Genomic DNA, 26,677 nt, shown 5'->3' on the forward strand with positions numbered 1-26,677 from the left:
TTTTATATAAAATAATATAATTGAATTGCATTATACTCTTATTATAGCACTTTGAGAAGGCAAGCAAAACATGAATGGCCAAGAAAGTTCAGTTGTCGGCCCAGTTTTGAGGTCCTTCAAAAGACCTTGGAGAACGCGTCGTTCTGAGCCAAAGACAATAGCCAAATTCCAATGCCCAAATCTCTGCTCGATCGCTCACTCCACAGTCCACACTCGGTCCTCCAGCTTAATACTGGAAATAGTTTGTGTCCCAAATGGAAATGTGCTTTTGGAGGAGCCGAGACTGGAGAGCGAGTCATGAGCTCTCCAGTCCAAGCCGCCTGGACTGGAGTGCCAAACATAGAGAGTGTACAACCAGGGTACAACCAGAGCCTGTTCTCATCTCGTTCTTGCTGGAAGTGTTGACTGCCTGTCTGTTCTGTTATTTGATGGACCGTCTCCTCTGGCTATGGGATGGAAACCATGACTAGGCTGTCGGACAGTGGTTCTCAACCTGTGGGTCGGGACCCCAAATAGTTTTGGGGTGGTCCCCAGATGATTGACTTAAGTTAAAATATGATTATTTTGGGTTTCGCGGCCTGAAAAGGTTGAGAACCACTGGTCTAGGAGATGGGGTCAAAAAAAAAGAAGAAAAAAGCTGTGCTGTGTCGCGGACTACAGTATAAAGGGATGTCTTGGAGCCGACGAAACTTAGTTCTGCGCGCTCGCATCCTATAAATGTAAAAATAAAGTGCCTCGTGCGTGAGCGGTGTGAGAGTGAAAGTGTCCCTCTTGGGTAAACTGCAGCAGAGATAACTGAAGTACATTTCATAACATTCTGAATAACAGTGACCAAAGCTATGCTGAAGCAAACAAATTAAATAATGGGTTGATCTTTATTGATACAATGGCGCTGCTTGTTGAGCATGGTGTGGGAGAATGCATGTCAAACAGCTCATATACGTATGTGAGAAACGCAGCAAGCATCTAATGTACAGCATGACATGCAGGAGTAGCCAGTGAGTGAGTAGGTGGGAATGTGTGTGTGTGTGTCTGTCTGTCTGTCTGTCTGTCTGTCTGTCTGTCTGTGCCTATCAGAGGTTAAGGACCCCCAAAATGTGTTTTTGGCCGCAGACCCCCATCTCAAAATATTTTGTTCCACGGATGGACCCCTATCGCATTTTTGTTGTTGTTCCAGGGACCCCCAGAAGCAAAGATTAGATTTTGGTCTATTCTGCATCTAGCTTAAGGCCACAGACTCGTTGGGAAACATGCGGTCGCTTGAATGAGGTCGAGTTTGTTTTAGGTCGAGTTTTCCTGTATTCACCGACATCAGTCACAGCGACGACCAAGAACTTTAATCCATGTCTGTATCTCTTTTGTAACGCTACATTGAAACCACTTCCTTTCAAAACCTCTGTCAAGGCGAGCTCCTGAAATCCCTTCAAGTTACTCATGCATGGAGGTACCATTATTTTTCAGGTCGTTTTTTTTTGTTTTTGTTGTTGTTTTCATTACTCGAGTGGTGGAGCTGTCAGTGTGCCGTGTTGCTGAGGGCTGGGATCAGGGGCGTCACACCAAATTCTGGGCCCTGGGTACAAGGATTCACTGAAGGCCCCCATGAATGTTCTTCATAGCGGTAGGGGGTTTAACCCATTTAGACCGGGAACGCATTATTTTGTGCTTTCACTATTGAAAAATAGCAGGTATACAAGCTTGTATATCTGCTATTTCTTTTTTTTTAATTTGTGAAAATGTGTGCATGTCTTTTTTGGTTTTTTGAAAGACCTATGTTTCTATGTCAGTGGTGCTCAAACCTTTTCATGTGAAGGACCCCCAAAATGATATGTATTTGGCCAAGGACTCCATCTCAAAATATTTAGTCCCAGGGACCCCCCAGAAGCAACATTTGAGTTACAAATGTTCGCTTAAAAAAATACATATATTCAAAGATTTGCACACATTTTTACGACTTTTCAAAAATAGCAGATCTACAAGCTTGCAGCACACCGTGCTCTGAGCTTGGATATATATCTGCTATTTTTCAATACAATAATTAAGGCCCCTCCACCTTGGGCCCTAGCAACTCAGTCCCACTTTCCCCCCCTTGTGACGCCCCTGGCCGGGGGATAGCAGTGGGTGAAATCCAACCAAGTAGGCGAGACAAGGAGATAAAACAGTATTACGATGAAGGATGGCCCCGCTTTTCTCTCCCCCCTGAACGATGCGCGTCATTAAGTTTAATTTCCGACTCATCATTCCTGCTCTGCCTGCCGGCTCCCTTTGTACCTGTAGTAGCATAGGAGGAGTTTTACCGGGTGCACGGCTGTCCGGACGCAACTGTGCAAATCGGTCAGCCTTTAAAGAATGACTCTACTACTGTAATATTATATTGTGGGACTGAAACGTTTGCCGCTTTCAATATCGGTGGGCAGGTTTCTGACCCGCCCACAGCCCACCAATGAGACGCAGCAGAGTGAGTAGACACAGTGGCGTCAGTTCAGAAAAAGCTAAGGTATGGCAACATGACTGGTGTATTGCACGCATGTTGCCATACCTTAGCAACAGGCATGATACATTTATTTTAAGAAGTACATTAAAATTTGCCCCCCGTTTCTACGGTTTCTTGGGCTGGATATGGCAGCCTGGAACGGTTGTTCCAGGCAGCTAAACTTGGCATGTTAGTAAACGTGCCACAATTAACAATAATGAATTGCACCTGTACCATTTTGTCAAGATGGGGAGAATACAAGTGTGGAGAATATCATTATAATACCTTAATTTTACATTTGTAGTTATTTTACTAATTTAACAACATAATAACCAGAACAGATAGACACAGAGAGACATTCATGGATTTATATTTAAAAGTAACTTTTATGTTCCCCCCTGGACCCAGGGTATGGCAGCTGCATACCCCGGCCATACCCAATTGACGCCCCTGAGTAGACAGACCTGGTGACATCTTATAATGAGCATTATTATAGCGAGGACCGACTAGATATGAAGATGGGGTTGAAAATGTTTTAAGTTTGCATTCATATTCACGATATTCCTGGCCCTCTCTATGGAGGCTGCCATTTTCTTTTACAGAGGGTGTGTGCTTAAAAAAACATCTTTTCACTTCCTCCCAAGTAAGGAAGTGACACGGAATTGTCTGTTGCCAGATTTTGCCAAAGAAATAAGCCCAACAGAAGCAACTAGGCCAGGGGTCTCAAACTCGATTTACCTTGGGGCCGCTGGAGGCAGGGTCTGGCTGAGGCTGGGCCGCAGCCTCCGCGCACATGCACGCGTGCGCAGCGCGTGCATGTGCACTAATTTGTTTCATTATTATACTGTAGTTTCATACCAGTCTAACAACTACTGTATCTATCTCCCCTTCAAAGACATAAAAAAAAAAATCTTCTCAAATGTCGTTTTTATTTTTTAACACAAAATAAGATGAACAAGGACCCTGGTGTAAACAAGTTGTGTATAACTTTCCTCAGGTACATCTCTTCTTTGGTAGTCAATTTGTATGGAGCATACTGTACCGTTAACTGTGTAACTGTTTTCTGTACAAAACTACTAATAAAACTCTCCCGAGAGCCATATACCCCACTGTGATTAGTAGGTTCGTCAGCTCCGCACACAACACTGTGAATTCATAGAAAATTTGCGGGCCGCACTAACATTAAACTTTCATATTAAGGTGGGGGCCACAAAATATTGTCTCGCGGGCCGCAAATGGCCCCCGGGCCGCCAGTTTGAGACCCCTGAACTAGGCTATACTACTTTACATTTACAATTGAAAATAGCAGATCAGCAAGCTCACAATGTGTCACATTGCGACGGGGACGTATCTCCATTCCGACATTGACTTCTTATTGTCAGAGTGGCAACACTTCCACAGAGGTTAAGTTTAGAGTTAGGGTTAGGCATAGGGTTAGTGTCGGAAAGGAGACATGTCAAAAAGGAGACATGTCGGAATGGAGACATGTAACCCATTGCGACACATTGTGAGCTTGTATATTTGCTATTTAAAAAAATATTTAGGGGAAAAAAAGAAATTTGAATATTTTTGAAACATTTTAACAACATAAATCTGTGTGGAGGTCCCTGGCACCACATATTTTCAGATGGGGGTCTGCAACTGTGGACAAATATGTTAAACTCGGGTCCTTGATATGAAAAGATTTGGGAACCACTGGTTTAAAAAATATTAGAAAGTAAGCAACTATACTATTTTTTAGAAACACAAATTGCTTATTATAAGCGGACATGGCAACCCATGTACATTCAGATCCCAGAGCCTAGAACGCCAACTACTGGCACTTTAATGCAAGGACAACAGGAAACCAAATGATGTTTTTCAGGCCAGCTCCGCCTCTTTCAGGATATGAACAGGAAACCGGGGGCGGGGCCAGGAATAACGTGAATACTGTACCAACTTTTCATATACTGTAACAATTTTGGCCCATGCATTACAGTAGGAACAGTATCACAAAGAGATGCTCCGATTGCGGGGGGCGATACTGATCAACTGGAATCAGTATCTGCCGATAACGATATTCCCGATCACAGCGTCAAATCCATGAATTCTCCTAATTATCGCAGCATTTATATATTTAATGATTCTTCCTACAAAACATTGGCATTGTATATTAACTCTACTACTGCCAGATTATTTATTTATTTATTGGGTCTGGTGCCATCAAAAAGCGGCTTACCTTTGCGACGTTATAGTAGATAGATAGACTTTTTTTTTTTTGTGCCTGGTCTGCACTTTCGCAGTCCAGGCAGCAGAGGGCGGCGTCATGCAAGAATTAATGTGAATTTGGCCAGCATGGCTTGCCATACATTGAGAGCAGTCTCTGGCCACAGAGCCTCAGGGCCAGAGAAAATCAACACGGAAGAGAATTGGTCTCCGTTGATGTTAACGCATAATGGATTTTTAAGACCATCACTGCGGACGATGTGATTACAGTACACAGCGGCGCGACCCCTCATCAGCTTACGGACATCAACAAGGTAAACGAACGAATGGCCGTATTGGCGCGGCGCGACCTCGAGAATTGGGGCGAACGGGAACGTCCAAAGCAGTATAAGAGTTAAGTATAAACATTGCAGATTGCAGACTGAGGTCCTTTAGTATCCAATTCAACTTGTAGGAGTTGAAGCTGAGGTTACATTCAGTCCCACAGATAAATATTGTGAAAGTAGCAGATCTAGCTTGTAGATCGGCAAAGCCGAAAGCCAATACCGATCAAAGCCGATAGAGGCATTATCGGCCGATCGCCGATCACTCACCGATCAATCGGCACATCTCTTGTATCATTGTATCGTGACGGTTTTGAATGTTCTCATAGGTGTAGAGTGGTGGAACACCTTACAATTCTCTGGAATGTAATAGATTATAGTACCTTTCTGAATCAGGGGCCGCTTGCAAATCTCAAAAGGGTTGTTTAAACATGCCCTGAAAAATACATCGCGGCCCCCCCACAAAAAGGCACTGATGGGGGCATTTTCCACATGCATTTTCCAGAGCAGGGGTCCTCAACATTTTCAGGCCAAAGACCCCTTAGCAGAGAGAGAGAGATGAAGCAGGGACTCCATCTACATATTGTATACATGTGTGATGGAGATTCTCATCGATTTCATAGGTAGATTCATAGACTTGTTTGACACCTAACCGCTTAAAATCATAAATTGTCGATACTTAGTAAACTTGACCTTTCACTCGGTACTTGTTCTGCTCTTTTTTTACCTATACACCACATCTATTTACCAAAAATAGACGATCTACAAGCTCTCAACGTTGAGAGCTTGTAGATCTGCTATTTTTGGCTGGAGTTCTCCTCAGAGATGGATGCGAGGGTTCAAGAGCTTGTCGATCTGCTATTTTTGGCTGGAGTTCTCCTCAGAGATGGATGCGAGGGTTCAAGAGCTTGTAGATCTGCTATTTTTGGCTGGAGTTCTCCTCAGAGATGGATGCGAGGGTTCAAGAGCTTGTAGATCTGCTATTTTTGGCTGGAGTTCTCCTCAGAGATGGATGCGAGGGTTCAAGTTGTTCATTTAAAATAATTATCCTATCACACAAGGATTTGGCGGCCTCCCTGTCGTAACTCTGAGGACCCCCTAGGGGTCCCGGACCCCTAGGGGGCTTGAAACTATGGAACTAACATTGAGTTTCACATTTATCTGCGTCACAATGAAAACTCATTTTGAAAAATTGTGAAAAAAAAAAAAAAGTTTGAGAATCCCAGTGTTTTATAGTTGTGTTGTAATCAGGCTTTGAACTTCACAGGAACATTAATACCTCAGTATGACGTGGCCTATAGTCCACGATAAAGTCCAAAGTACAGTATGTAATTATAGCTTTGCGTGACTCAGTCACATTATGATATAACTGAACAGATTATTGTTGTTGTCGTTATTTCTAGAGCAGGGGTAACGACAACAGCGACAGGGGTCAATGTTTTCAGGCCAAGGACCCCTTAGTTGCGAGAGAGATGAAGCAGGGACCCCCACAACCTGTTCGTAGATTCCATATAGTTTCATCGTTTGACAGCACGATCATCAGCGTAGTTTGTATTCATGTCAATTTGTGTTATCAGATATGTAACCACTTGAAATGTCAATACTTAATACACTTGACCTTTCACTCTGTACTTACTGTGCTCTTTCTTCCCCTCTACACCAAACCTCTTTGCCAAAAAGCTCTTTGCCAAAAAGCTCTTTGCCAAAAAGCTCAGCTTGTAGATCGGCCGATCCCGGACCCCCTGTTGAAGACCCTTGAGTTAACACATTTTGCGATGATTCAGTTCCCACCTGATGTTGTGTGGGAGTCCCGACAGCTCCAGACCGCACTGCATAACTGCTATCTTGCATAGTGTCTTCAGACTAGGATTTAAGTCTAACATGTACAGGTCATCGTCTGTAAAGAGGACGACACGATCTCCCACCGTGCAGCAGCCATACATAGAATACGGGCCATAACCCTTGGGCTTAACTTTCTTCCAGGAGCGGGTCTCTGGATTCAGTTTCCACAGGTCACTGTAGGTCCATTTCTCGCCATCGTGATGGCGGCGGCCACCAAATACGAACAGCTCTCCATTGTAGGCAAAAGTTGTAATGGCGTAGCATTCTTCGGGAAAAGGCTGTGCAGAAGGCTCTCTCAGCCAGCAGTTGGTCTCTAAGTCAAACACACAGACGGCGTTGTTGTACTTGTTGCGGTAGTTGTTGCGGTAGTTGTTGCGATACCACAACTGGACCTCAAGTACAAACATCTTTGTCCCAATGATGGTGGCATGAAGTGATGAAACAGGTGGCGGAAAGCTTCTGGTGGTAATCATACGCCAGACCATTGTGGTGGTGTCCAGTGTGTACATGTCAATACTGCTGTGTCCGGTCCGTCCAAGAATATACATGACCTTCCCCGAGACACAGGCTGAGTGGTCGTGCCTCCCCTCTGGGATAGTCCCAGAAACCTTGGGTTTGAACCACCTGAGGGCGTCTACATCGAATGCGTAAAGCACGCTGCAGTACCTTTTAGAATGCGTTCGCCTTTGGTACCCTCCCCAGATGTAGACGACATCTTCTATCAGCACAGCCTTGTGGCCCCGGCGCTTGCAGGGCACCTCAAGGGGACGGTCTCCTGTCCAGGTTATCACCGGGGTCGTCCAGTGCAAAGACACCGTGTCATAAACGTGCACACAAACCTGAGCGCCGCAACCGTATCCTCCAAAGGCGTACACCTTGTGTCCGAATGCCACGGCAGTGGGATGGCACCCCATCGCCATGCCTTTCACATGTTGCGTCCAGGTTAGGGTGAACATTTATCTCACTGTTGATGGAGCTAGACTAAAACAAATCCAAATCTGTAAACAGAATGCAGCAGTCCCCTTGTTCTATCACTTATATTGGTTCGGCGGCGCAAATGTCACGCAGAGTTTGACCAATCCACAAAGGGGATGAGTTGGGTTGACCAAATCTAGAAAGATATCTCCCTAATACAGGGGTCTTCAACAGGGGGTCCGGGACCCCTAGGGGGTCCTCAGAGTTACTACAGGGGGTCCTCCAAAATCTTTGAGTGATGGAAACCCTTTTTTCTCCTTTTTTATAATAACCACTTGAACCCTAGCATCCATATTCTGAGAAGAGCTGAGGGGAAAAAGAGCAGACTAAGTACAGAGTGAAAGGTCAAGTTTATTAAGTATTGACGGTTCAAGTAGTTAAATATCTGAAAACAAAAATTGACATGAATCCAAAATACAATGACGATTGTGCTGTCAAACAATGAAACTATATGGAATCTATGAAAAGGTTGTGGGGGTCCCTGCTTCATCTCTCTCAACCAAGGGGTCCTTGGCCTGAAAACGTTGGTCCGGGTCAAGGTTTATTATACACAACAGAACTTTGGCGCACAAGTAGGACATACATGGCCACCGGTGCATAAGACGCAAGTTGGCACCTCGACAGAGTGCAGTCTAGTTTTCAACCAGACTATAGTACTTGTCCGACTTTATTCCATAAACCCATCTATCTTTCTTTCTTTCTTTCTCATCCTAGATAAACTTTATTTTGCTGCGCTACTCCCCCCACAGTTTTGGTGGCATACACTTGGGCCATATGTTAAACCGACCGGCTTCATCTGTAATCGATTCCTTGCATTTCGCTAAGAGATACAGTACGTTATGTATAGTGTAATTTAAATATAGTGCAATTTAAATAAAATGTATTTGTGAATACATTTTCGCCATTGACTTTAATTAAAATCTTAACTTTTCCCAAAAATGGAGATGACTGACATCATAGAGCTCTGACTTCATAGACCACATGAGACTAACAGTATGTCCATATATGGGCTTAATATTGATCACATCATGAATCACCATATATGGACATAAAAGGGACAAGGACGGAATGATTAGCACCGCTCGAATAGGGACAAGGACGGACAGATACAGAGATATTTGCAAAGTGTGACTTTTCCAATTGCATATTTCTAGCGTACCTTTTGCCCTTCCTAGAATAGAAATGTAATGGAGTCCAAAGTGCAATGTCACACACAACCACCGTGTTTGACCCAAAACAACAATAATGTTTATTTATCCAACACTCCATTTCAAACCTTCACATTTAATCAGATCCGCAGTGGAGGCTCATTAAAATGCAATAAAAAGGCGAGGGTTGACAGGAGTATTATTATACAAATAATTCAATGAACTTCCAACTTCAGAGATGCCTTTTCATTAAGTCTGCAGCAGGGGCTGTCGGGGGAAGAAACCTTGTATGTCCAAAACTGTTATTTTTCAGAAAATGGAGAAATGTGTCGTTATTATTTAGTCACAAACGCTTGGTCATACTTTTCATTGGTTGAATACTTTACATTACATGCATATTAAATACATAGACACACTTAGTGACTTTCACTTTGACTTCTTGAAGTTTGTCTGAAAGTCAAAATAGCAGATCTAAAGCTCACAACGTGTCAGACGTGACATGTGTGAGCTTGTACATAAAGTTATTTTGGCTACTTTTATGTGATACTCTTGTACGATGAAGTAAGGTATTAATTTACAAAAAAGAAAAAAAAGTGCAAGGTTTCTGGCGCAAGGAAGAAATTAAATGAAGTCCAATTTTGAAGAGATGCTCTTTGATTAAGTGTGCTTAAAGGAGAATAGACAGGGACTGAGCAGGGATCTGCAGTCATAATCTCACCGCAATCATTCACTCAAAAGGACAATGAGTTTAGAAGAATTGTTATGTTAATATATTCCCCACTGGGGCCATGTTGTGAGAAAGCACCAACTGAAAAAAGTAATCAAAAGTTTTGGCGCTCAGCTGTGTGTCTGTGTGTGTGTTTGTGTGTTTGTGTGTGCGTGTGCCCCTACGGAATAGTCACTGGCTGCCCTCTTGAACGAATCTTACTTCTGCTTTTTCACTTATCTTTCACATTTGGTATTTTGTTTGTTCTGTAAGTGTGTACTCTGTCACAAGAAGAGGAAATTGAATCGGATCTCACCGGACCTGCCTATTTCACTTCTACTTTTTTATATATTTTAGCCTGACATTTTCATTTCATTTTCTTTCTCTCCATCATCCAGTCTGAACGCCCTCTCGGTGCAGCCGTTCTCTGAGATTCGGGGGGGGGGGGGGGGGGCAAAGTGGGACAGACTCTTGGGCGATTGGTTCATAATACTGGATTATTATGGAGCCAAAGGTACGGCTCCTCCATACCTCCAAACAGGGCCGCTGCAAACCATTTTCGTACCTGTGTGGGGCTCAGCTCCATGATCTCCAATATAAATGAAATGCTTTTGCTTTGCCCAGACATGGCCAACCTGGACCTACTTTGCACTAAAGCTGCTTTTATGGAAATGCCACCCCCTGGAAGCAGCTTGTTGTGTAGATATATGTCCAGTAATGCAAGGTTTTTATTGATACATAATTGTGTAGTTTTTCTGCCTGGTTGAGTATCTGGACCAGAGAATATGGCCTCATGGTCCGTCTGATTCCCTCTCGTCCTGTCAGACATGCAGGGAAGGGATGTCTGCATGGATGACTGCAAGCAGATCATCTTTCCATATTTCTGTCTCTCTCTGTCAGGGACGTACAGAGACTGTTAGGAGAGGCAGGGGCTGACATTTCTAAAAGGGCCTTTCGGTGAAAATATTGAAAATAGCAGACCTCCAAGTTCACAACGCGTCGCAGCGCTATTTTCAGTGCTTGATACCACACTAAACTAAGCATAATCAAGTCAATACTGGAGCTGTGGCGTAACGGCAAGGATTTGGCAATTCTTTCAACATAAGATGTTGCATTCAAGTTCAGGAGAGTTTGGACAAGGCAATTATCTTGAATGCTGCCTTCAGGTATGGCACGGAAAGAGGGCATTTGCATTTCTTTCACCATAGTAAAAACTGCATTCATGGTCTGGAGAGGGCACTTTTTAAAGACAGGTAAAAGGGCAGGGGCTCAAGCCCCCTTTGATGTCTATGTGTGCACATGCCTGCTCTCTATCTCTCTCTGCCTGCCTTCCCTACCTCTCACTGTCTCTCTCTCTCACTGTCTCTCTGTCTCTCACTATCTCTCTCTCTCTCTCTCTGTCTCTCTCTCTCTCTCTCTCTCTCTCTCTCTCTCTCTCTCTCTCTCTCTCTCTCTCTCTCTCTCTCTCTCCTCTACGGCCTGCCAGCATGAGTGGGAGCAGAACTCATCCAGGCACAAAGCAAGATGAGACATGACTCTGGATTCACCTGGGAGGGAGAAGGCAGGCAGAGAAAGACAGAATGATAGAAATATGGAAAGATGAACCATTACTAAACTTGCCGAAGCATGACGACTTTTAACACTTATGCTGCCTTCTTCATCATCATCATCATCGCTCGGAAGTTCAGTTGAGGGCAAGCCCTCATTTTCAATGTAGCCGAGGTTACGATACAGAACGATCAAAAGCACAATATTAAAACATTATAAATTAAACAGAGTAATTTACAAAAGAACAGCAACTAATAAATCAAGTGAAACGTGCAATCATGATTAAAAGTGTTAAGGATCAAATCCTTTGAACTTGCCAAGAGATGGCAGGGAGGACAGTTTTAAAGACTTTTGATGTAATTTAGGCAATTAGCAGACGCTTTTAATCCAAAGCGATTTACAATACATCACTATAATTAAGCAATCTAATATGTCAGTACATAAACAACAATACAAAAAATGCACAGGAATATCATTCTAGAAAAACAGTATATTGGTAGACCACACACCTAATCAGTACAAAAAACACCTTTTCTAAAACCTAAAAAATGCTATAGCCTATAGCTTCATGTGTGATCATCGAGGGAAGGGGAGTGTTACAGTAGTGCTATGGGTTTAGGTGGAGTCTGAAGAGGTGAGTCTTCAGTCCACAGCGGAAGCTATAGGGAGTGAGTCTGTAGTTCTAAGTGCGACAGGGAGTTTATTCCACAGTTTGGGGGCCAGGAGGGCAAATTGTCCTCACCCAGTACTGTGTGCGCGGCGGCTCCCGTTAACGGCCGTTCAAAGTTAATTTCTTTCACGTGGAGAAGAAGAAATACAACTGCGATGATCTGTGTGTAAGCTATGGTCCATAGAAAACAAGCCGTTTTGACCAAACAAGCGCTATGGGAAAAGAAGCGGAGATGTATGCATGTTTCTGCAGCCAGGATGAATACAATGCAATGGACGCCGGATGTAGTGTTCCGCGAGGAATCGCGGGAAACGGTTACCGTGGTAACCAGTTAACACGTTTCTCTCTGGATGTTAGCAATATAAGCTACATTTTTGTGTTCATTCTAGAGGCCCAGTTGTCTTATTGTCAACCTGTTTGCTACCTGTTTCCCATAGCTTTCTCTCTACCTCTTCTCTCTCTTCTCATGAAATACTACAAACCTAAAAAAGGATTAGGATCGATCTACTGTATCTACCTTACCTTATCTGTTTGTCTGTCTGTCTGTCTGTCTGTCTGTCTGTCTGTCTGTTTGGTCTCGGTGGGTGACACAGTAGGCCTATGTCAATTCATGTCAATAACGGAGCCCCAAAAGACCTGCTGAAAACATTCACGTTGTTGATGTCACAAGAAAGAAACCATCGTGTTAACCTTTTATGGACTTTAGAGGGGCATGCAAAAAGCAAGTGCACGACGGCACTGGAATCTCTAAAATGCCGCGGAGATGCAGGCGTGTTAATATGGTGCTGGCGTTCTGTGCAGCCTATGCTTGATGGACGCTGCGCTGTACATCCTCTTGCAGTTGAAAATAGTTATCGCGGTGCTGCTGACTGCGGTGTCAGTGTACCTGCCTGCTTTTACAAGTGTGTGCCCGGGGGGCCCGTCGTCTCATAATCCGCCCGTGAACGTCCACGGAGTTGACAAGCATGAAAGGTGGTTATGGATGGCTGCCAGAGTGCTCTGACCCGCTGGAGGAGGAAAGAGACCTGGGTGTCAGCCTGTGAAATATGGTGCTGCTCGGGAGCGAGCTAAAAAAGGCCATGTGCTTGCCTTGCTATTTCTGCACCGCCGTGAGAGACCAAGGTATGGCGTCAGAGGAAAGTGTTGGATTTTTGTTTCCTATAGGCTAGTAAGTCAGGGGTCTTCAACGTTTTCAGGCCAAGGACCCCTTAGTTGAGAGAGAGATGAAGCAGGGACCCCCACAACCTTTTCATAGATTCCGTATCGTTTCATTGTTTGACAGCACCATCATCAGTGTATTTTGGATTCAGGTAAATTTGTGTTTTCAGATGTTTAACCACTTGAACCGTCAATACCTAATAAACTTGACCTTTCACTCTGTACTTAGTTTGCTCTTTTTCCCATCTACACCAAAGCTCTTTTCTGAAAATAGCAGATCTACAAGCTCACAACAACTCTGTGAGCTTGTAGATCTGCTATTCTTGGCTAAAGTTCTCAGGACACTAGGGTTCAAGTGGTTTAATATAAAAAAGGAAAAAAAAAGTTTCTACCACACAGACATTTGGAGGACCCCCTGTAGTAACTGAGGACCCCCTAGTTCCTATAAGCAGTCTGTTTTAACCTACGATGTCAACTCTTTCACTGACCTAGAATGAAAACTCTAGGTCATATCATACTGATGTATGGATATTTCTTAAGTCTTTTTTTTTTCTTCTCCTTGCTTCTCCTTCTCTCATACCCCCCCCCCCCCCCTTTTTATCAGGGAGCTAGGGACCTGATCTACGCACAGCTCTGACTCAAGATCTGTTCTCCCTCATTTGCATTTTCGACACTTTCTCCTCAGAAAGAGAACAGGAGTTACAGGACTTGAGTTACAGCTGCGTAACGTCGCGCATTGTGAGCTTGTAGATCTGCCATTTTTGGCTAATGCACTCCCCCCCACCCCCCTCCAACAGAATACGGGGCGCTGCGGGGTTCGAGTGGTTAATGTGATTACGCCTTAATTGATGTCAGTGACAATACAGATGGCTGCTCTAGCAGAAGTAAACACAGTCTATTTATAACCGCTGTTGTGTAACTGTCTCCACTACACACACGCACAGGCACACACACGCACACGCACACACACACACACACACACACACACACACACACACACACACACACACACACACACACACACGTGCTGGAGAATCAATACATGTCTTTGTCTATTCACTGCAGCTTCATTCCTCCCACAGTACATACAAATATGCACTGTACTTCCCCCCCTTTTAATGGCTTTATTTTAAAAGGGTCCCTGGCCATTAAGCATTATAATAATGTCTCAATAGACTATAATTGCCTCAATAAAATAAAAAAAATAAAATGTTTTCTTTATTTTGGAAATAGTTCATCTTTTACTCGAGGGGGAAAGGGGGACAAAGCGGAGGGCAACGCCCATCACAAGTTGGTGATGTAATTTGTCCGTGTGTGTGTGTGGTCCTGCTTTATATGGAGTGCATGTGCTACTGAAAAACCTTTTTATGGTACGTGGACTTCACGTCTGCTATAGAATTAAAATAATGGCTCTATGTCCTCCCGGTGAGGGCTCCTCACTGGCAGTAAAGTAAATATTGTGTTTGTCCGTTTACACATAATTTCTATTACATGTTTGGATTCATGTTAATGTGTGTTTTCAGACAATTAAAGGAGAATTTCGGGGGGGGGAAGCGGCTATCCTACCTTTCAAAGTATTTATTTGGTGCCAAAAGGGATTTTTTTTTTTTTTCAGTTGTCCCGTTTTGAAAAGATGCAATATATTAATTTTTGATCAAGCCACTTTCGGAGTTAACAAAACCCAACATTGAGAAATGGTGATCTAACCCCGCCTCTCTCTCTCTCTCCTCTGTTTTTCCCTCCGCAGGTGGGCGGGGCCAGGAGTAGCGCTTCAGACCCGTCCAGCCATCATGCCGGTTGCTGTGGCAACGGGCCAGGAAGTGTGTGCGTGAGCGGACAGCGCCGCCCTAGTGGCATCCTGCTGGGATGAACATGCCACTGCACCAGATCTCTGTCATCCCCCGTGATGTCACTTCTGGCAGCGGGAAGGCCAAGGACAAGGACAAGCAGGTAGGGGTCACAGCCGGGGGCCAAGGGGTCACATCAAGGCTTGACACACTTAACTTAATTAAACCCATTATGGTTGAGCGGAGGCCTTTTTGCGACCGCAGGGAGCAGTTTAGTATGAAAATCTGCAGCAGTTGTCACGCTAAGCTGTTACCCTTGCCTGTCACACTGTGTTAGTCTAAATTGTTACTCTTGCCTGTCACACCCACACACACACACACACTATGCTCTTTTACACCACCTGCAGGCGCTTGCTGTAACTAGACCTGTAATCAGTGTTAAGCCTGTTCAGTTGTGGTTATTGTGATAATAGAGAGCGGACAGCCCCGCCCCCAGCCATTCACTTCAATGCAAGTGCTCAGTGGCGTTTTGAAGCATGCGGAAGTAGCTAATCCTGGTGCATTCTGGGGGAAATTGGCCTCTACCTAGAGGCCAAAATGTTTGACGTCGAGACGTAATGACATCACAAACAACGTCGACGTCCATTGAACCCTATTGTAGACCCCAGCGGCGCGCTCTTATGCTCGTGCATGTATGTTTCACCCCACCTGAAATTCCAGCTTTGGCCAGTAGAGCCGTCATTAGTATTATTGGTAACACCTCTGAAGGAAGTGAGAAGACCATCCAACTTCTAGCCAAAATGGCTTCTGTGCATAGAGCCTATTATGCTCGCCTGCACACAATATTTATCGCCAGTTAATGTCTCATATATGCATATGTACTGTAGATATGTTGACGTGTTTCTTTTTTGCCATTTTTTAAATCTTTAGGTAAGTCTAAATATTCAAATTAGCTGGGACTCCCTGCGGTCGCTACTCGACCTTAGGGAGTGTTACTTGTTTATATATATGTTTTGTCTCTTTCTGCCTTTATTGGATAATATTTGTGTAGAGAGACAAGAAATGTGAGAGACACGGGGAATGACAGGCGGCAAAGGTCGTCCGGCTCGGGACTCGAACCTGCAACGCGCTGTCAGGCTACATTTGAGCCCAAGTGCCCGGACCGCTAAGTCAGCGGGTTCGGGCCATACAAGTGACTTTTCTGTTTTCTCTTATTGTGGGGAAAGTTTTAGTTGAAAATAGAAGACAGACAAACTCACTAACGCGTCGCAGTGCAACGGGTTTGTAGATCTTGTAGATCTGCTATTCACTACACAGATGCTGGGGTTTAAGTGTTTAAGTGGTTGCCCGTAAGAAGAAAAAATATTCGGTCAAGTGGAGTTCGCTTTCTGGGTGCCGAATGGGCAAGTCGACTTTTGCCGTGTTTTGTCCCCATTTCTGTGCTGTTTTTAGAGATGCACTGCATTTGTCAGCCCTCCGCCTCCAAATCCACACACATTTTAAATACTTTATTTGGTTCGCACAAATTACATTTCATAAACAGGGAAACAAATATATTAGGGTTAATCAATTCTGAGCACTTATGGGTACACATAACACCTCCTTCTCCACACTGCTAAGCTGCCAATAATAGCTGAGACAGAGCAGTACTTTGCTACTTGTTTGGCAAAGCAATCTGCAGGCCTCTCGTGTTGCATTTATGTACATGTCCAAGGCTTCCAAATATCAGTACACTATATCTACAAGTGTATCCTAGGCTGGTGATGGTCTCAGGTAGTGGTTGGTGGTATTTCACATGCTTATCCTGGAATGCTTGGTCCATGTACAGGTCAAAGACACAGCCTACCTCCTCCACACACACACACGCGCACGCACAGGAACGCTTTCAATTTCTTCAGGACAGTCTGGTGACAGGCGGTGTTGTTTCAGGTCTCGTTCAACAGATCTGATGATGGTATAGCCAGGTGGAAACTGTTCAGACAATTAGGTGGTCTTGCCTTTGGTACCGATGATAAGTCTGCTCCTACTGATCAGTATCAATACTCCTTTATGCTCCATAGCATCCAATCAGTGCCTCGTATGTGTGTTTCTTATTGTCCACGCTTCAACTCGGCAGTGTCAAAGACATTTTACGAATCCTTTAACACAGGGGTCTTCAACATTTTCAGGCCAAGGACCCCTTAGTTGAGAGAGAGATGAAGCAGGGACCCCCACAACCTCCATATAGTTTCATTGTTTGACAGCACAACCGTCAGTGTATGTTGGATTTACTGTATGTCAATTTGGGTTTTCAGATATTTAACCACTTGAACTGTCAATACTTAATAAACTTGACATTTCACTCTGTACTTAGTCTGGCCTTTTTCCCCTCTACACCAAACTCTTTGCCGAAAATAGCCGATCTACAAGCTCACAACTCCTCGTGCTGCTTGTAGATCTGCAATTGACCGATCGCTATGCCCCTCCTAAAGCCGTCTTTGCCCAATGCCACGTTAGCGACAGGTTACTAAGGCGGGTGCCTTGGCAAGCTGCCATGGCGGCGTGCAGACTGCAGAGGAGAAGCCAGCTGTCAAAATCCCATGTTAAACCTGACACAAACGCACGTCCAGGAAGAAAACAACCTATACTAAAGTCAGATTAACATGATACAGTACACAAGTGTTACCAGTTATATTTTCTCATGAAGTGCTCCTAAATTATTCCCGTGGGTTTGTAGGTCAGTGCAATCCGTTCTGTTTTTGTTCAGTGTTTGTGACACGGAGCGAGTGGGTGGGACGTTCGCGAACGAATCGAGTCTTTTGAACGGCTCTTTGAAATGAACGATATGATTCGGTTCACAGTAGGGAGCCGTTCCTTTCTAATGAACAGTGGTGGGGAAAAGTACTACATTTCTTTAGGTAAACATATCAATACTGCAATCAAGTTTGGAATGTTATTAATGTACTTGAGTAAAAGTAAAATAGTATTGGTATCAAAATGTACTTAAAGTACCAATATTAGAACGTACTCATTATGCAGAATGTCCTGTTTCACAGGTTTTCCAATGAGTAAATGTAGAAAAATCATTTGCAAATAGCCGATCTACAAGCTCACAATTCATTCAATGCATCGCAACGTGACACATTGTGAGCTTGTAGATCACCTATTTTCAAATGCCAGAAATGTATCCAACAATGGCCAAAATGTATAGGCCTATTTGGGTGGAAGTGATTTGCAATCATAATCAAAATCTACAAAGTAACCAGTAACTAAAATGAGCCAGTCTTTTGAATGGCTCTTTGAAAGGAACGGATCTCAGAGTCAGAGATCCGGCTCACTTCAAAGAACCATAAATCCCATCTCTATCTAGCAGCCAGACTCGGTACACTGATGCGCGCCGCCATGGCAGCTTGCCAAGTCAGCTGCGTTAGTAACCTGTTGCTAACTTGGCATTGGACAAGGACGGCTTTAGGAGGGGCATAGCGATCGGTCAATTGTTTGGCTAAAGTTCTCAGAATATGGACACTATATAGGGTTCAAGTGGTTAAAAAAGGAGAAAACAATTCTATAATAATTCTATCACTCAAAGATTTGGAGGACCTCCTGTAGTAACTCTGAGGGCCCCCTAGGGCTCTCGGACCCCCTGTTGAAGACCCCTGCTTTAACAGAAATCGATGACATGCCTGCTGCCGTCTAATGTTATCCCCCCCCCCCCCCCCCCCCCTTGCCATAATGCACGCGGTTGTTTGATGAAGGTCGATTCACCCGCCGACGCAAATAATGAGAGTTATTCTGCCACCGCGTAGGAAGTGTCACGGCTGTCACGGCCGTCACGACGCGAGGGGTGGAGGTGAGCTGCCGCGCTTGATTTGCACCAAGACGCTCATCACGGCACGCGCGCACGTTAGAAGATAATAACCAAATGCCAGTCGTGTCAAAGGCGTCGCCCGCTGTGAGAAGGACAGACGGCGTCGGCGTGCTACTCCAGAACGAGCCGATTGGCTGCTGTGTTTGCCTGACTGCATGCTCGTGGACAAGGTTGAATGGAGGTGTGTGTCCTTGGATACTCTTTGGGCTGCCATTTCCTCGCTGCGGTTTTAGTTTAGAAGGCGGTTTTAGAATCGTCCTTAGGTCTAAATCAGGGGTCTTCAACGTTTTCAGGCCAAGGACCCCTTAGTTGAGAGAGAGATGATGCAGGGACCCCCACAACCTGTTCATAGATTCCATATACTGTAGTTTCATTGTTTGACAGCACAATCATCAGTGTATTTTGGGTTCGCCAATTTAATCACTTGAGCCGTTATTACGTAATAAACTTGACCTTTTATTCTGTACTTAGTCTGCTCTTTTTCCCCTCTCCACCAAACCTCTTTACCTAAAATAGTCGATCTACAAGCTCACAACACCGCGCGGCGTGAGGCGTTGTGAGCTTGTAGATCTGCTATTTTTGGCTGAAGTTCTCAGAATATGGACGTTAGTGTTCAAGTGGTTAATATAAAAAAGGAGAAAAGGGTTTCTATCTCACAAAGATTTGGAGGACCCCCTGTAGTAACTCTGAGGACCCCCTAGGGGTCCCGGACCCCCTGTTGAAGACCCCTGGTCTAAATGGGTTAAGGGCCACTGTTTGCAGTGTTGTTGTTTGTTGTGTTTGTTGTTGGCGAGAACTATGTGCCAACAGCGTCATGTTTTGCAAACGATGATTGGTGAAAATGAGGTGCTGTAATTTCCAATTTACAACTTGGGCATTTAGCAGACACCTTTTCCCAGAGGGACCTACAAGTGTGAGATGGCAGTAAGCAGAGTAAACAGGAACTCCAATCAGTAAACAGCCAGGTAAATAATCACACAAATAAGAGTGCAGAGAGAGAGAGCAGTGTTGGTGCCTCAAATTTTAAACTAGGATACAGAGTGTAGAGGGTATGCGCATGCATAAAGTGAATGGCAAATAGAGTGGCAAAGTGAGTTTAACGTCGTTTAATGCAATCAGATAGGACATTTCTGTTTGGATGTATGGGCTGTCAAGGCCAGAAAGTCGTTTTTTGCCACTCATAAGTACCGCATAACTTCTGGGTATGATGATGATGTCACACGCATACCCTCTATTGGATGTTTGGAGCGTTGTCCATGTGTTTTAGGGAAGGGAGAAGAGTCTGGGATGTGTGGAGCGTCGTCCAGGGTGTTTTAGGGAAGGCTCAGACAGCATTCCACTGTTGACCGATCTAAGTGAGCACAGGTTAGGAGTATTGCTGTACATGTAGCTCTTATGTGATTGATTCCTCCATGGCACTTGACTTGCAGTCATGTAGAGAGCAGTTCACTGTGCAAGATGGTACTCTATGTGTTGTTGAGTGAAGAAAACAATGTGTGAGACCTGGCTGAGTCCCCGCAGTCTGTCATCGGGTCACAATAGAGCCCTCAGTCAGCACGCAGTTCCACGCATCATCACAGGTGTTGTGAAGTAGGTCCGTTCCACATAATGGTTGAGTACTGGCAGGCCTTGCAACGCAAACCAGTCACACTGGGTTTCACTCTGCAGCTTAATCCATGGCCCAGGAGGGAGATATTTGACATTCATGATTGATTTATTATTAATAGGGCATTAGGTGTTTGAAGTTAATTTGATCTACAGTTCCTAAGAAGATCAAGTCTTCTAGCTGTCTATAAATGCTGTCCATTTGTGCGTGTGTGTGACTGTGTATGTGTGTGTGTGTGTGTGTGTGTGTGCATGGGAGTGTGTGTGTATATGTGTGTGCATGCCAATCTAATTGTGTCACTGTCACTATGATGACACTGAGCTGTGTTTAACTCGACACTGACTCTCACTTCACAATGGACTTGCAGGTGACTTGCAAGGACTTGCCGGTGAAATTGCTTGTACACCACATTTCAAATTAATCCTCAGTAAGACATGAGTTACAGCAATGATTCTCAAAATAGCAGATCTACATGCTCACAATGCCTCACGTTGCGAGGCGTTGTGAGAATGTAGATCGACGATTTTCACAATTTCTGTGAAGTTTAATTTCTAATATTTAATTCCTACTGTAACTCAGTGGTTCTCAACCTGTGTGTCGGTACCCCCAGGGGGGTCCCCAAATTATTTTGGGGGGTCCCCAGATGATTAACTTAATGTGCAACATTGTTTTCTCACTTAACAGTAAACAAACCATCATACAGTTTAAGTGTAGAGGGTATCTGTACGTTTCTAAAGTGACAATTCGAGTTTTAATACCTCTGAAATGACAAATTAAATATTGGTCAAATTGTCAAAGGAAATCATGGCTTTAGTTTTGGGGACATATTGTTGATGTATAATAATCTTTGAGCATAATGGATAGTTGAAGCTCTAGGGTGAAGTGTGTGTTATGTTATGGCCAATTCATGCTTTGAGTGACAGTTGATGTGACGTGTCACGCGACAAAAGTGACGGTCCAGTCGACAAAGAATGGGCCGCGGGGGAGGACCTGAAAAAATCTTAACACCAGTAAGACTCCCTAATCGGGAGATAAGCGACCGTTGGCATGTTTTTTACCCTAGCAACCAACTGTTTAACAGGGATCTCCATATATGGGCATAAAATGGATTTGGTTACCCTGGCAACACAGGGATCTCCATATATGGGCATAAAAGGGATTTGGTTCCCCTGGCATCACAGGGATCTCCATATATGGGCATAAAAGGGATTTGGTTCCGCAGGGAGGTAGCCTCCACGGAACGTAAACACTTCCTCGTTTACGTTCCGTGGCGACGCTGTCGCGTCGACAAGTTGCAATGCAATGCTAAAAACTCACGACGTTGTGAGACACTTGTTGGGACACAGTGTTGTGGCGAGTCTGTCTCAGACATGAGAGGATATAATGTATGTGTGTGCGTACATGCTGCTGGTTAAACAGCATGACATCCACCCACTCCTCCATCCTTCTGCTCAGCATCACATCCTGCCTCCAGCTCGCTGTCCATCCATCCAGTGTTGCCATGTCTGCTTATTATAAGTGACTATTCGCTTGTTTTTCTGTAAAGTTGCTTGTAAATATTGGTGGTTGCGGGTTGCAGTTTTTTTTAGGGGCGTTTGTGTATACGTATATAAATATACACATACATACATACATACATACATACATACATACATACATACATACATATATACATCATTCAGGTCTCTATTCCACATGTAAAGCGACATGTAAACCCCACCAGTTCACTGTTGTTTTTCCGAGTCAACTTTTTTTACGCTTTTATTTTCCTCCTAATAGTTGTTCTATTGTTTTCTCTCTCTTCCTCTCGCCCCCACACGCACACATAATTATGTAAAGTGACTTTGAGTACGCTGTACAAATTCCAGATATTATTATCACCATTATTATTAATAAATGGATAATGCTTCCTTCTTCCCTGGGGACCGATGGGGGCAAAATGGAGCTGGGAGGACCGACACACTGAGTGTCAAATGTTGACATTGGAAGCATCAAACCGTGTGATGCACCGTGTATTGTTTGTTGCTTTGCGTTTTCTGTTGGGCATCCGTGCCAGCCTACGTGCCGCCTGTAATTAAATCATTTAGGCCTGAACACATTATGACGCAATATTTTATGCTTTAACTATTGAAAAATAGCAGATATACAAGCTCACAGCGCGGCACTCTGCGAGCTTGTAGATCTGCTATTTTTGAAAAATTGTGAACATTAGAATTTTGACCAGATTCTATAAGTGTCTTTTGAATCCTAAGATTGTTTGAAAAACCTATATTTCTATGTCGGCAATCTGGCCAGCCATCGTCAAAGAAAATGTCCTTTTCACTCAACTGGAGCTCAGTTAGTCTGTTCTTGAGAGACTACTATGTCAGTGGTTCTCAAACCTTTTCATGTGAAGGAACCCCAAACTGATATCTATTTGGCCACGGACCCGCATCTCAAAATATCTAGTTCCAGGGACCACCCAGAAGCAAAATTCGAGTTACAAACGTTCGCTTTGAAAATACATTATATTCAAAGATTTGCACACATTTTCACGACTTTTTCAAAAATAGCAGATCTACAAGCTCGCAGCGCGGCACTCGGTGCCGCGCTGTGAGCTTGTATATCTGCTATTTTTCACTGGTTAAAGCATTCAATAATTCTTAGGCCTAAATGGGTTAAATGTCCCTCATTGCTCCCTGTAGTACCGGCAGCTGTCATAAAATAAAACGGTCCACACATGTACAGCACTCCTCTCGAGTGCTACAGTATACATGTCAGGTGTGTCAGGTATCATATATTACAGGCTTTTAAGCGCATCCCTGGAGCCTGGGTCTGCCTGACGTTTCTTCCAGTTAAGGGGGAGTTTTTCCGTTGCTACTGTCGTAAAATTGCTTGCTCGGGGTGGGACAATGTCGGGTCTCTAATGGACATGTAAAGTGTCTTGAGACAACTTGTTGTGATTTGACACTTTAATAAAATGCAATTGAATTGCAACCCACGCTTCAGGCATCGGCCCTCTTCCTTACTTCCTTTACAGGTCTTACCAACCAAGACTCCCTAATCGGGAGATGAGCGACCGTACACAAACGTTAAGGGAGGGAATATGGGAAATGGGACAGATCCATGTTGATGACATGACTGTCAGATACTGTGTATCGCTTTGCGTGATTTTTGGGCAAAATCTGTAGGAGCAGTGTCCAAAAATGGGTTTTGCTAAAATCTGCCTCATGGTGGCGCTAGAAGAGGGCCATGTGAGAAATCAGGAGGTTGTGGTTTGCTAGCCAAGGAGTGTGTGTGCAAAGTTTGGCATGGGTAGGGGCAACGGTGCCAGCGATACGAGTAGGGCCGAAAGTGTGACGTGACGTGACAGGCGGACGGACAGCCGGTGGAGCTTTTCATAGTAACGTGCGACCTGACGGTCACAATGATACGAACCAGTAAGACTCCCTAATCGGGAGATAAGCGACCGCCGGGTCCAAAAATTAGTTTGTAAAAATCAGTGTGATGGTGGCGCTAAATGGGACAGATCCATGTTGATGACATGACTCTAGACATACTGTGTACCGCTTTGCGTGATTTTAGAGCAAAATCTGTAGGAGCAGTAGGGCCAAAAGTGTGACGTGACGTGACTGACGGACGGGCAGTCGGTGGAGCTTTTCATAGTAACTTGCGACCTGACGGTCGCAATGATACTAATGAAGGCGCTATTCCATTATGGTCAAACGGAGTCAGAGTGCTGATATTGTTACACCAGATCTGCTACACCAGTAGGTCTTAAAGTGTGGTCCAGGGACCCTCATTGTTCCTTCGAGTGGATTCCTTACGGGTGTATAACGCTAAGGGTGTTCAAATGGAACCAGTTGGACCCGTAATGGTCCATTTGGTTCCATTTGTACACTGTGCATATAGAGCCTATTAAACGAGGAGGTACATACCAAAACACACACATTCAGGTGCAGGCAGGCACGCTGAGAGTCCGGATCGTGTCAATTACCTTATGTGGAGTATGTGGTTCGACATGCGCTGACACCTTGCGCCTTAATCCCATGTGCAATGCACCTTAACTAACACACACACACTCACGCGCGAACGATCCGTCGCACAAACACCTTGAACGAACATCATGGCGAACAGCGATATTCCCGTCAGATGTTGGGTGGAAATCAAAGCGTCGGAGAGAGGAACAGATGGTGATTATGGTTTCGATGACATCGTTCTGGCTCCCATGCTTCTCTCTCTCTCTCTCTCTCTCTCTCTCTCTCTCTCTCTCTCTCTCTCTCTCTCTCTCTCTCTCTCTCTCTCTCTCTCTCTCTCTCTCTCTCACACACACACACACACACAGGCTCTCACTCTTTCTAACCGTCTCCTCATCTCTCGCCCCGTTTTCCCCAGCGCAGTGCCGCTCATCAAACGGTCCTCAGCCACAGTTTACGTTGTCACGAGGAGTTGGTGCACACACACATGCGCGCACACACGCACTCACGCACGCACGCACGCACGCACGCACGCACGCACGCATACACGCATACACGCATACACACACACACTCCATCCTCTGAGGATAGGCATGATGCGTCTCTCTGTGCTGTTGAAGTTGAAGTGGGCGGAAAAACACATCATTATCATAATAATGGATTTTATTTATAATGCACTTTACGTTTGTGAAAATCTCAAAGTGCTACAAAAGCATTTGCATAAAAAAAGAATCATCACACCATTAAAAAAAGATCTAAGAAACTGAAACAAAACACCTCAGAGTCCTCAGACTTTGTAGGCCCATTGTGATTCCAGATGGAGACTGGAATGTTGAAGAAGACCCCTGCTTTAATGTGTTAATTGCGACCGTCAGGGAGCAGTTTACTATGAAAACCTCCACCGGCCGTCCGTCGGTCGGTCGGTCGGTCGGTCGGTCGGTCACACGTCACACGTCACACCTTTGCCCTGCTCATATCTCCGCATCAGTATATAGGGCTTGTTTGTTTATTGTATGACATCACGCCACATCATCAGCTGTGGACTCTGTGATGTCATCGTATCGCATCAGTATATAGGGCTTGTTTGTTTATTGTATGACATCACGCCACATCATCAGCTGTGGACTCTGTGATGTCATCGTATCTCCATATATGGCCATCTCCGTATATGGAGATATAAGTCGTCCATGCCCAAGTATGGGCTGGTGAGGTCAGACTTTGTGTGATGCGTAGGTTATCTCCATATATGGAGATTCAACATTCCAGGCAATGCTCTCTTCCCTGGTGAGAATTGCCCCTTTATATAGGGCTTGTTTGTGTATTGTATGACATCACGCCACATCATCAGCTGTGGACTCTGTGATGTCATCGTATCTCCATATATGGCCATCTCCGTATATGGAGATATAAGTCGTCCATGCCCAAGTATGGGCTGGTGAGGTCAGACTTTGTGTGATGCGTAGGTTATCTCCATATATGGAGATTCAACATTCCAGGTGTAACTATGGCTACCCGTATGACGTGAGAGGTGGAGGTTGTGATATTTGTGGAGATAAGCGACCAACGGTCGCTTATCTCCCGATTAGGGAGTCTTACTGGTAAAATGTGTTGTCAGGAAGGCCGATAATTGCGACCGTCAGGGAGCAGTTTACTATGAAAACCTCCACCGGCCGTCCGTCGGTCGGTCGGTCGGTCGGTCGGTCGGTCGGTCGGTCGGTCACACGTCACACGTCACACCTTTGCCCTGCTCATATCTCCGCATCAGTATATAGGGCTTGTTTGTTTATTGTATGACATCACGCCACATCATCAGCTGTGGACTCTGTGATGTCATCGTATCGCATCAGTATATAGGGCTTGTTTGTTTTTTATTGTATGACATCATGCCACATCATCAGCTGTGGACTCTGTGATGTCATCGTATCTCCATATATGGCCATCTCCGTATATGGAGATATAAGTCGTCCATGCCCAAGTATGGGCTGGTGAGGTCAGACTTTGTGTGATGCGTAGGTTATCTCCATATATGGAGATTCAACATTCCAGGCAATGCTCTCTTCCCTGGTGAGAATTGCCCCTTTATATAGGGCTTGTTTGTGTATTGTATGACATCACGCCACATCATCAGCTGTGGACTCTGTGATGTCATCGTATCTCCATATATGGCCATCTCCGTATATGGAGATATAAGTCGTCCATGCCCAAGTATGGGCTGGTGAGGTCAGACTTTGTGTGATGCGTAGGTTATCTCCATATATGGAGATTCAACATTCCAGGTGTAACTATGGCTACCCGTATGACGTGAGAGGTGGAGGTTGTGATATTTGTGGATTAGGGAGTCTTACTGGTAGAAGATCTTAGTTGTTGGTTGTTTAGTGCAGAATTATACAACGTCTGTACTGTGGGTGGGAATGGAGATGAAGATGTTCTCTCACC

General features: G+C 44.5%; 2 protein-coding genes across 2 annotated transcripts in view; one reads left to right on the plus strand and one right to left on the minus strand.

Annotated features, from left to right (window-relative positions):
- marchf8 (membrane-associated ring finger (C3HC4) 8) overlaps positions 1–26,677 on the plus strand; it is a gene marked incomplete at its 3' end in the record, with an annotated part of 218,951 nt that overhangs the window by 32,655 nt on the left and 159,619 nt on the right. Inside the window, exon 2 of the mRNA XM_080740262.1 lies at positions 14,793–14,995. Within this exon, the coding sequence (XP_080596388.1) occupies positions 14,912–14,995 (84 nt within the window). The 5' untranslated portion in view covers positions 14,793–14,911. The remainder of the gene's footprint in view (positions 1–14,792; positions 14,996–26,677) is intronic.
- Positions 196–7,760, minus strand: LOC308297442 (kelch domain-containing protein 3-like; the record flags this gene model as incomplete). Its single annotated transcript, XM_080740848.1, has 2 exons — positions 196–325; positions 6,790–7,760. 2 exons carry the CDS (start codon positions 7,758–7,760, stop codon positions 196–198), a joined length of 1,101 nt encoding a protein of 366 aa, XP_080596974.1.

Source organism: Nannobrachium achirus (genome assembly GCF_963921795.1).
Source record: "Nannobrachium achirus genome assembly, chromosome: 13".
Classification (NCBI taxonomy): Eukaryota; Metazoa; Chordata; class Actinopteri; order Myctophiformes; family Myctophidae; genus Nannobrachium; species Nannobrachium achirus.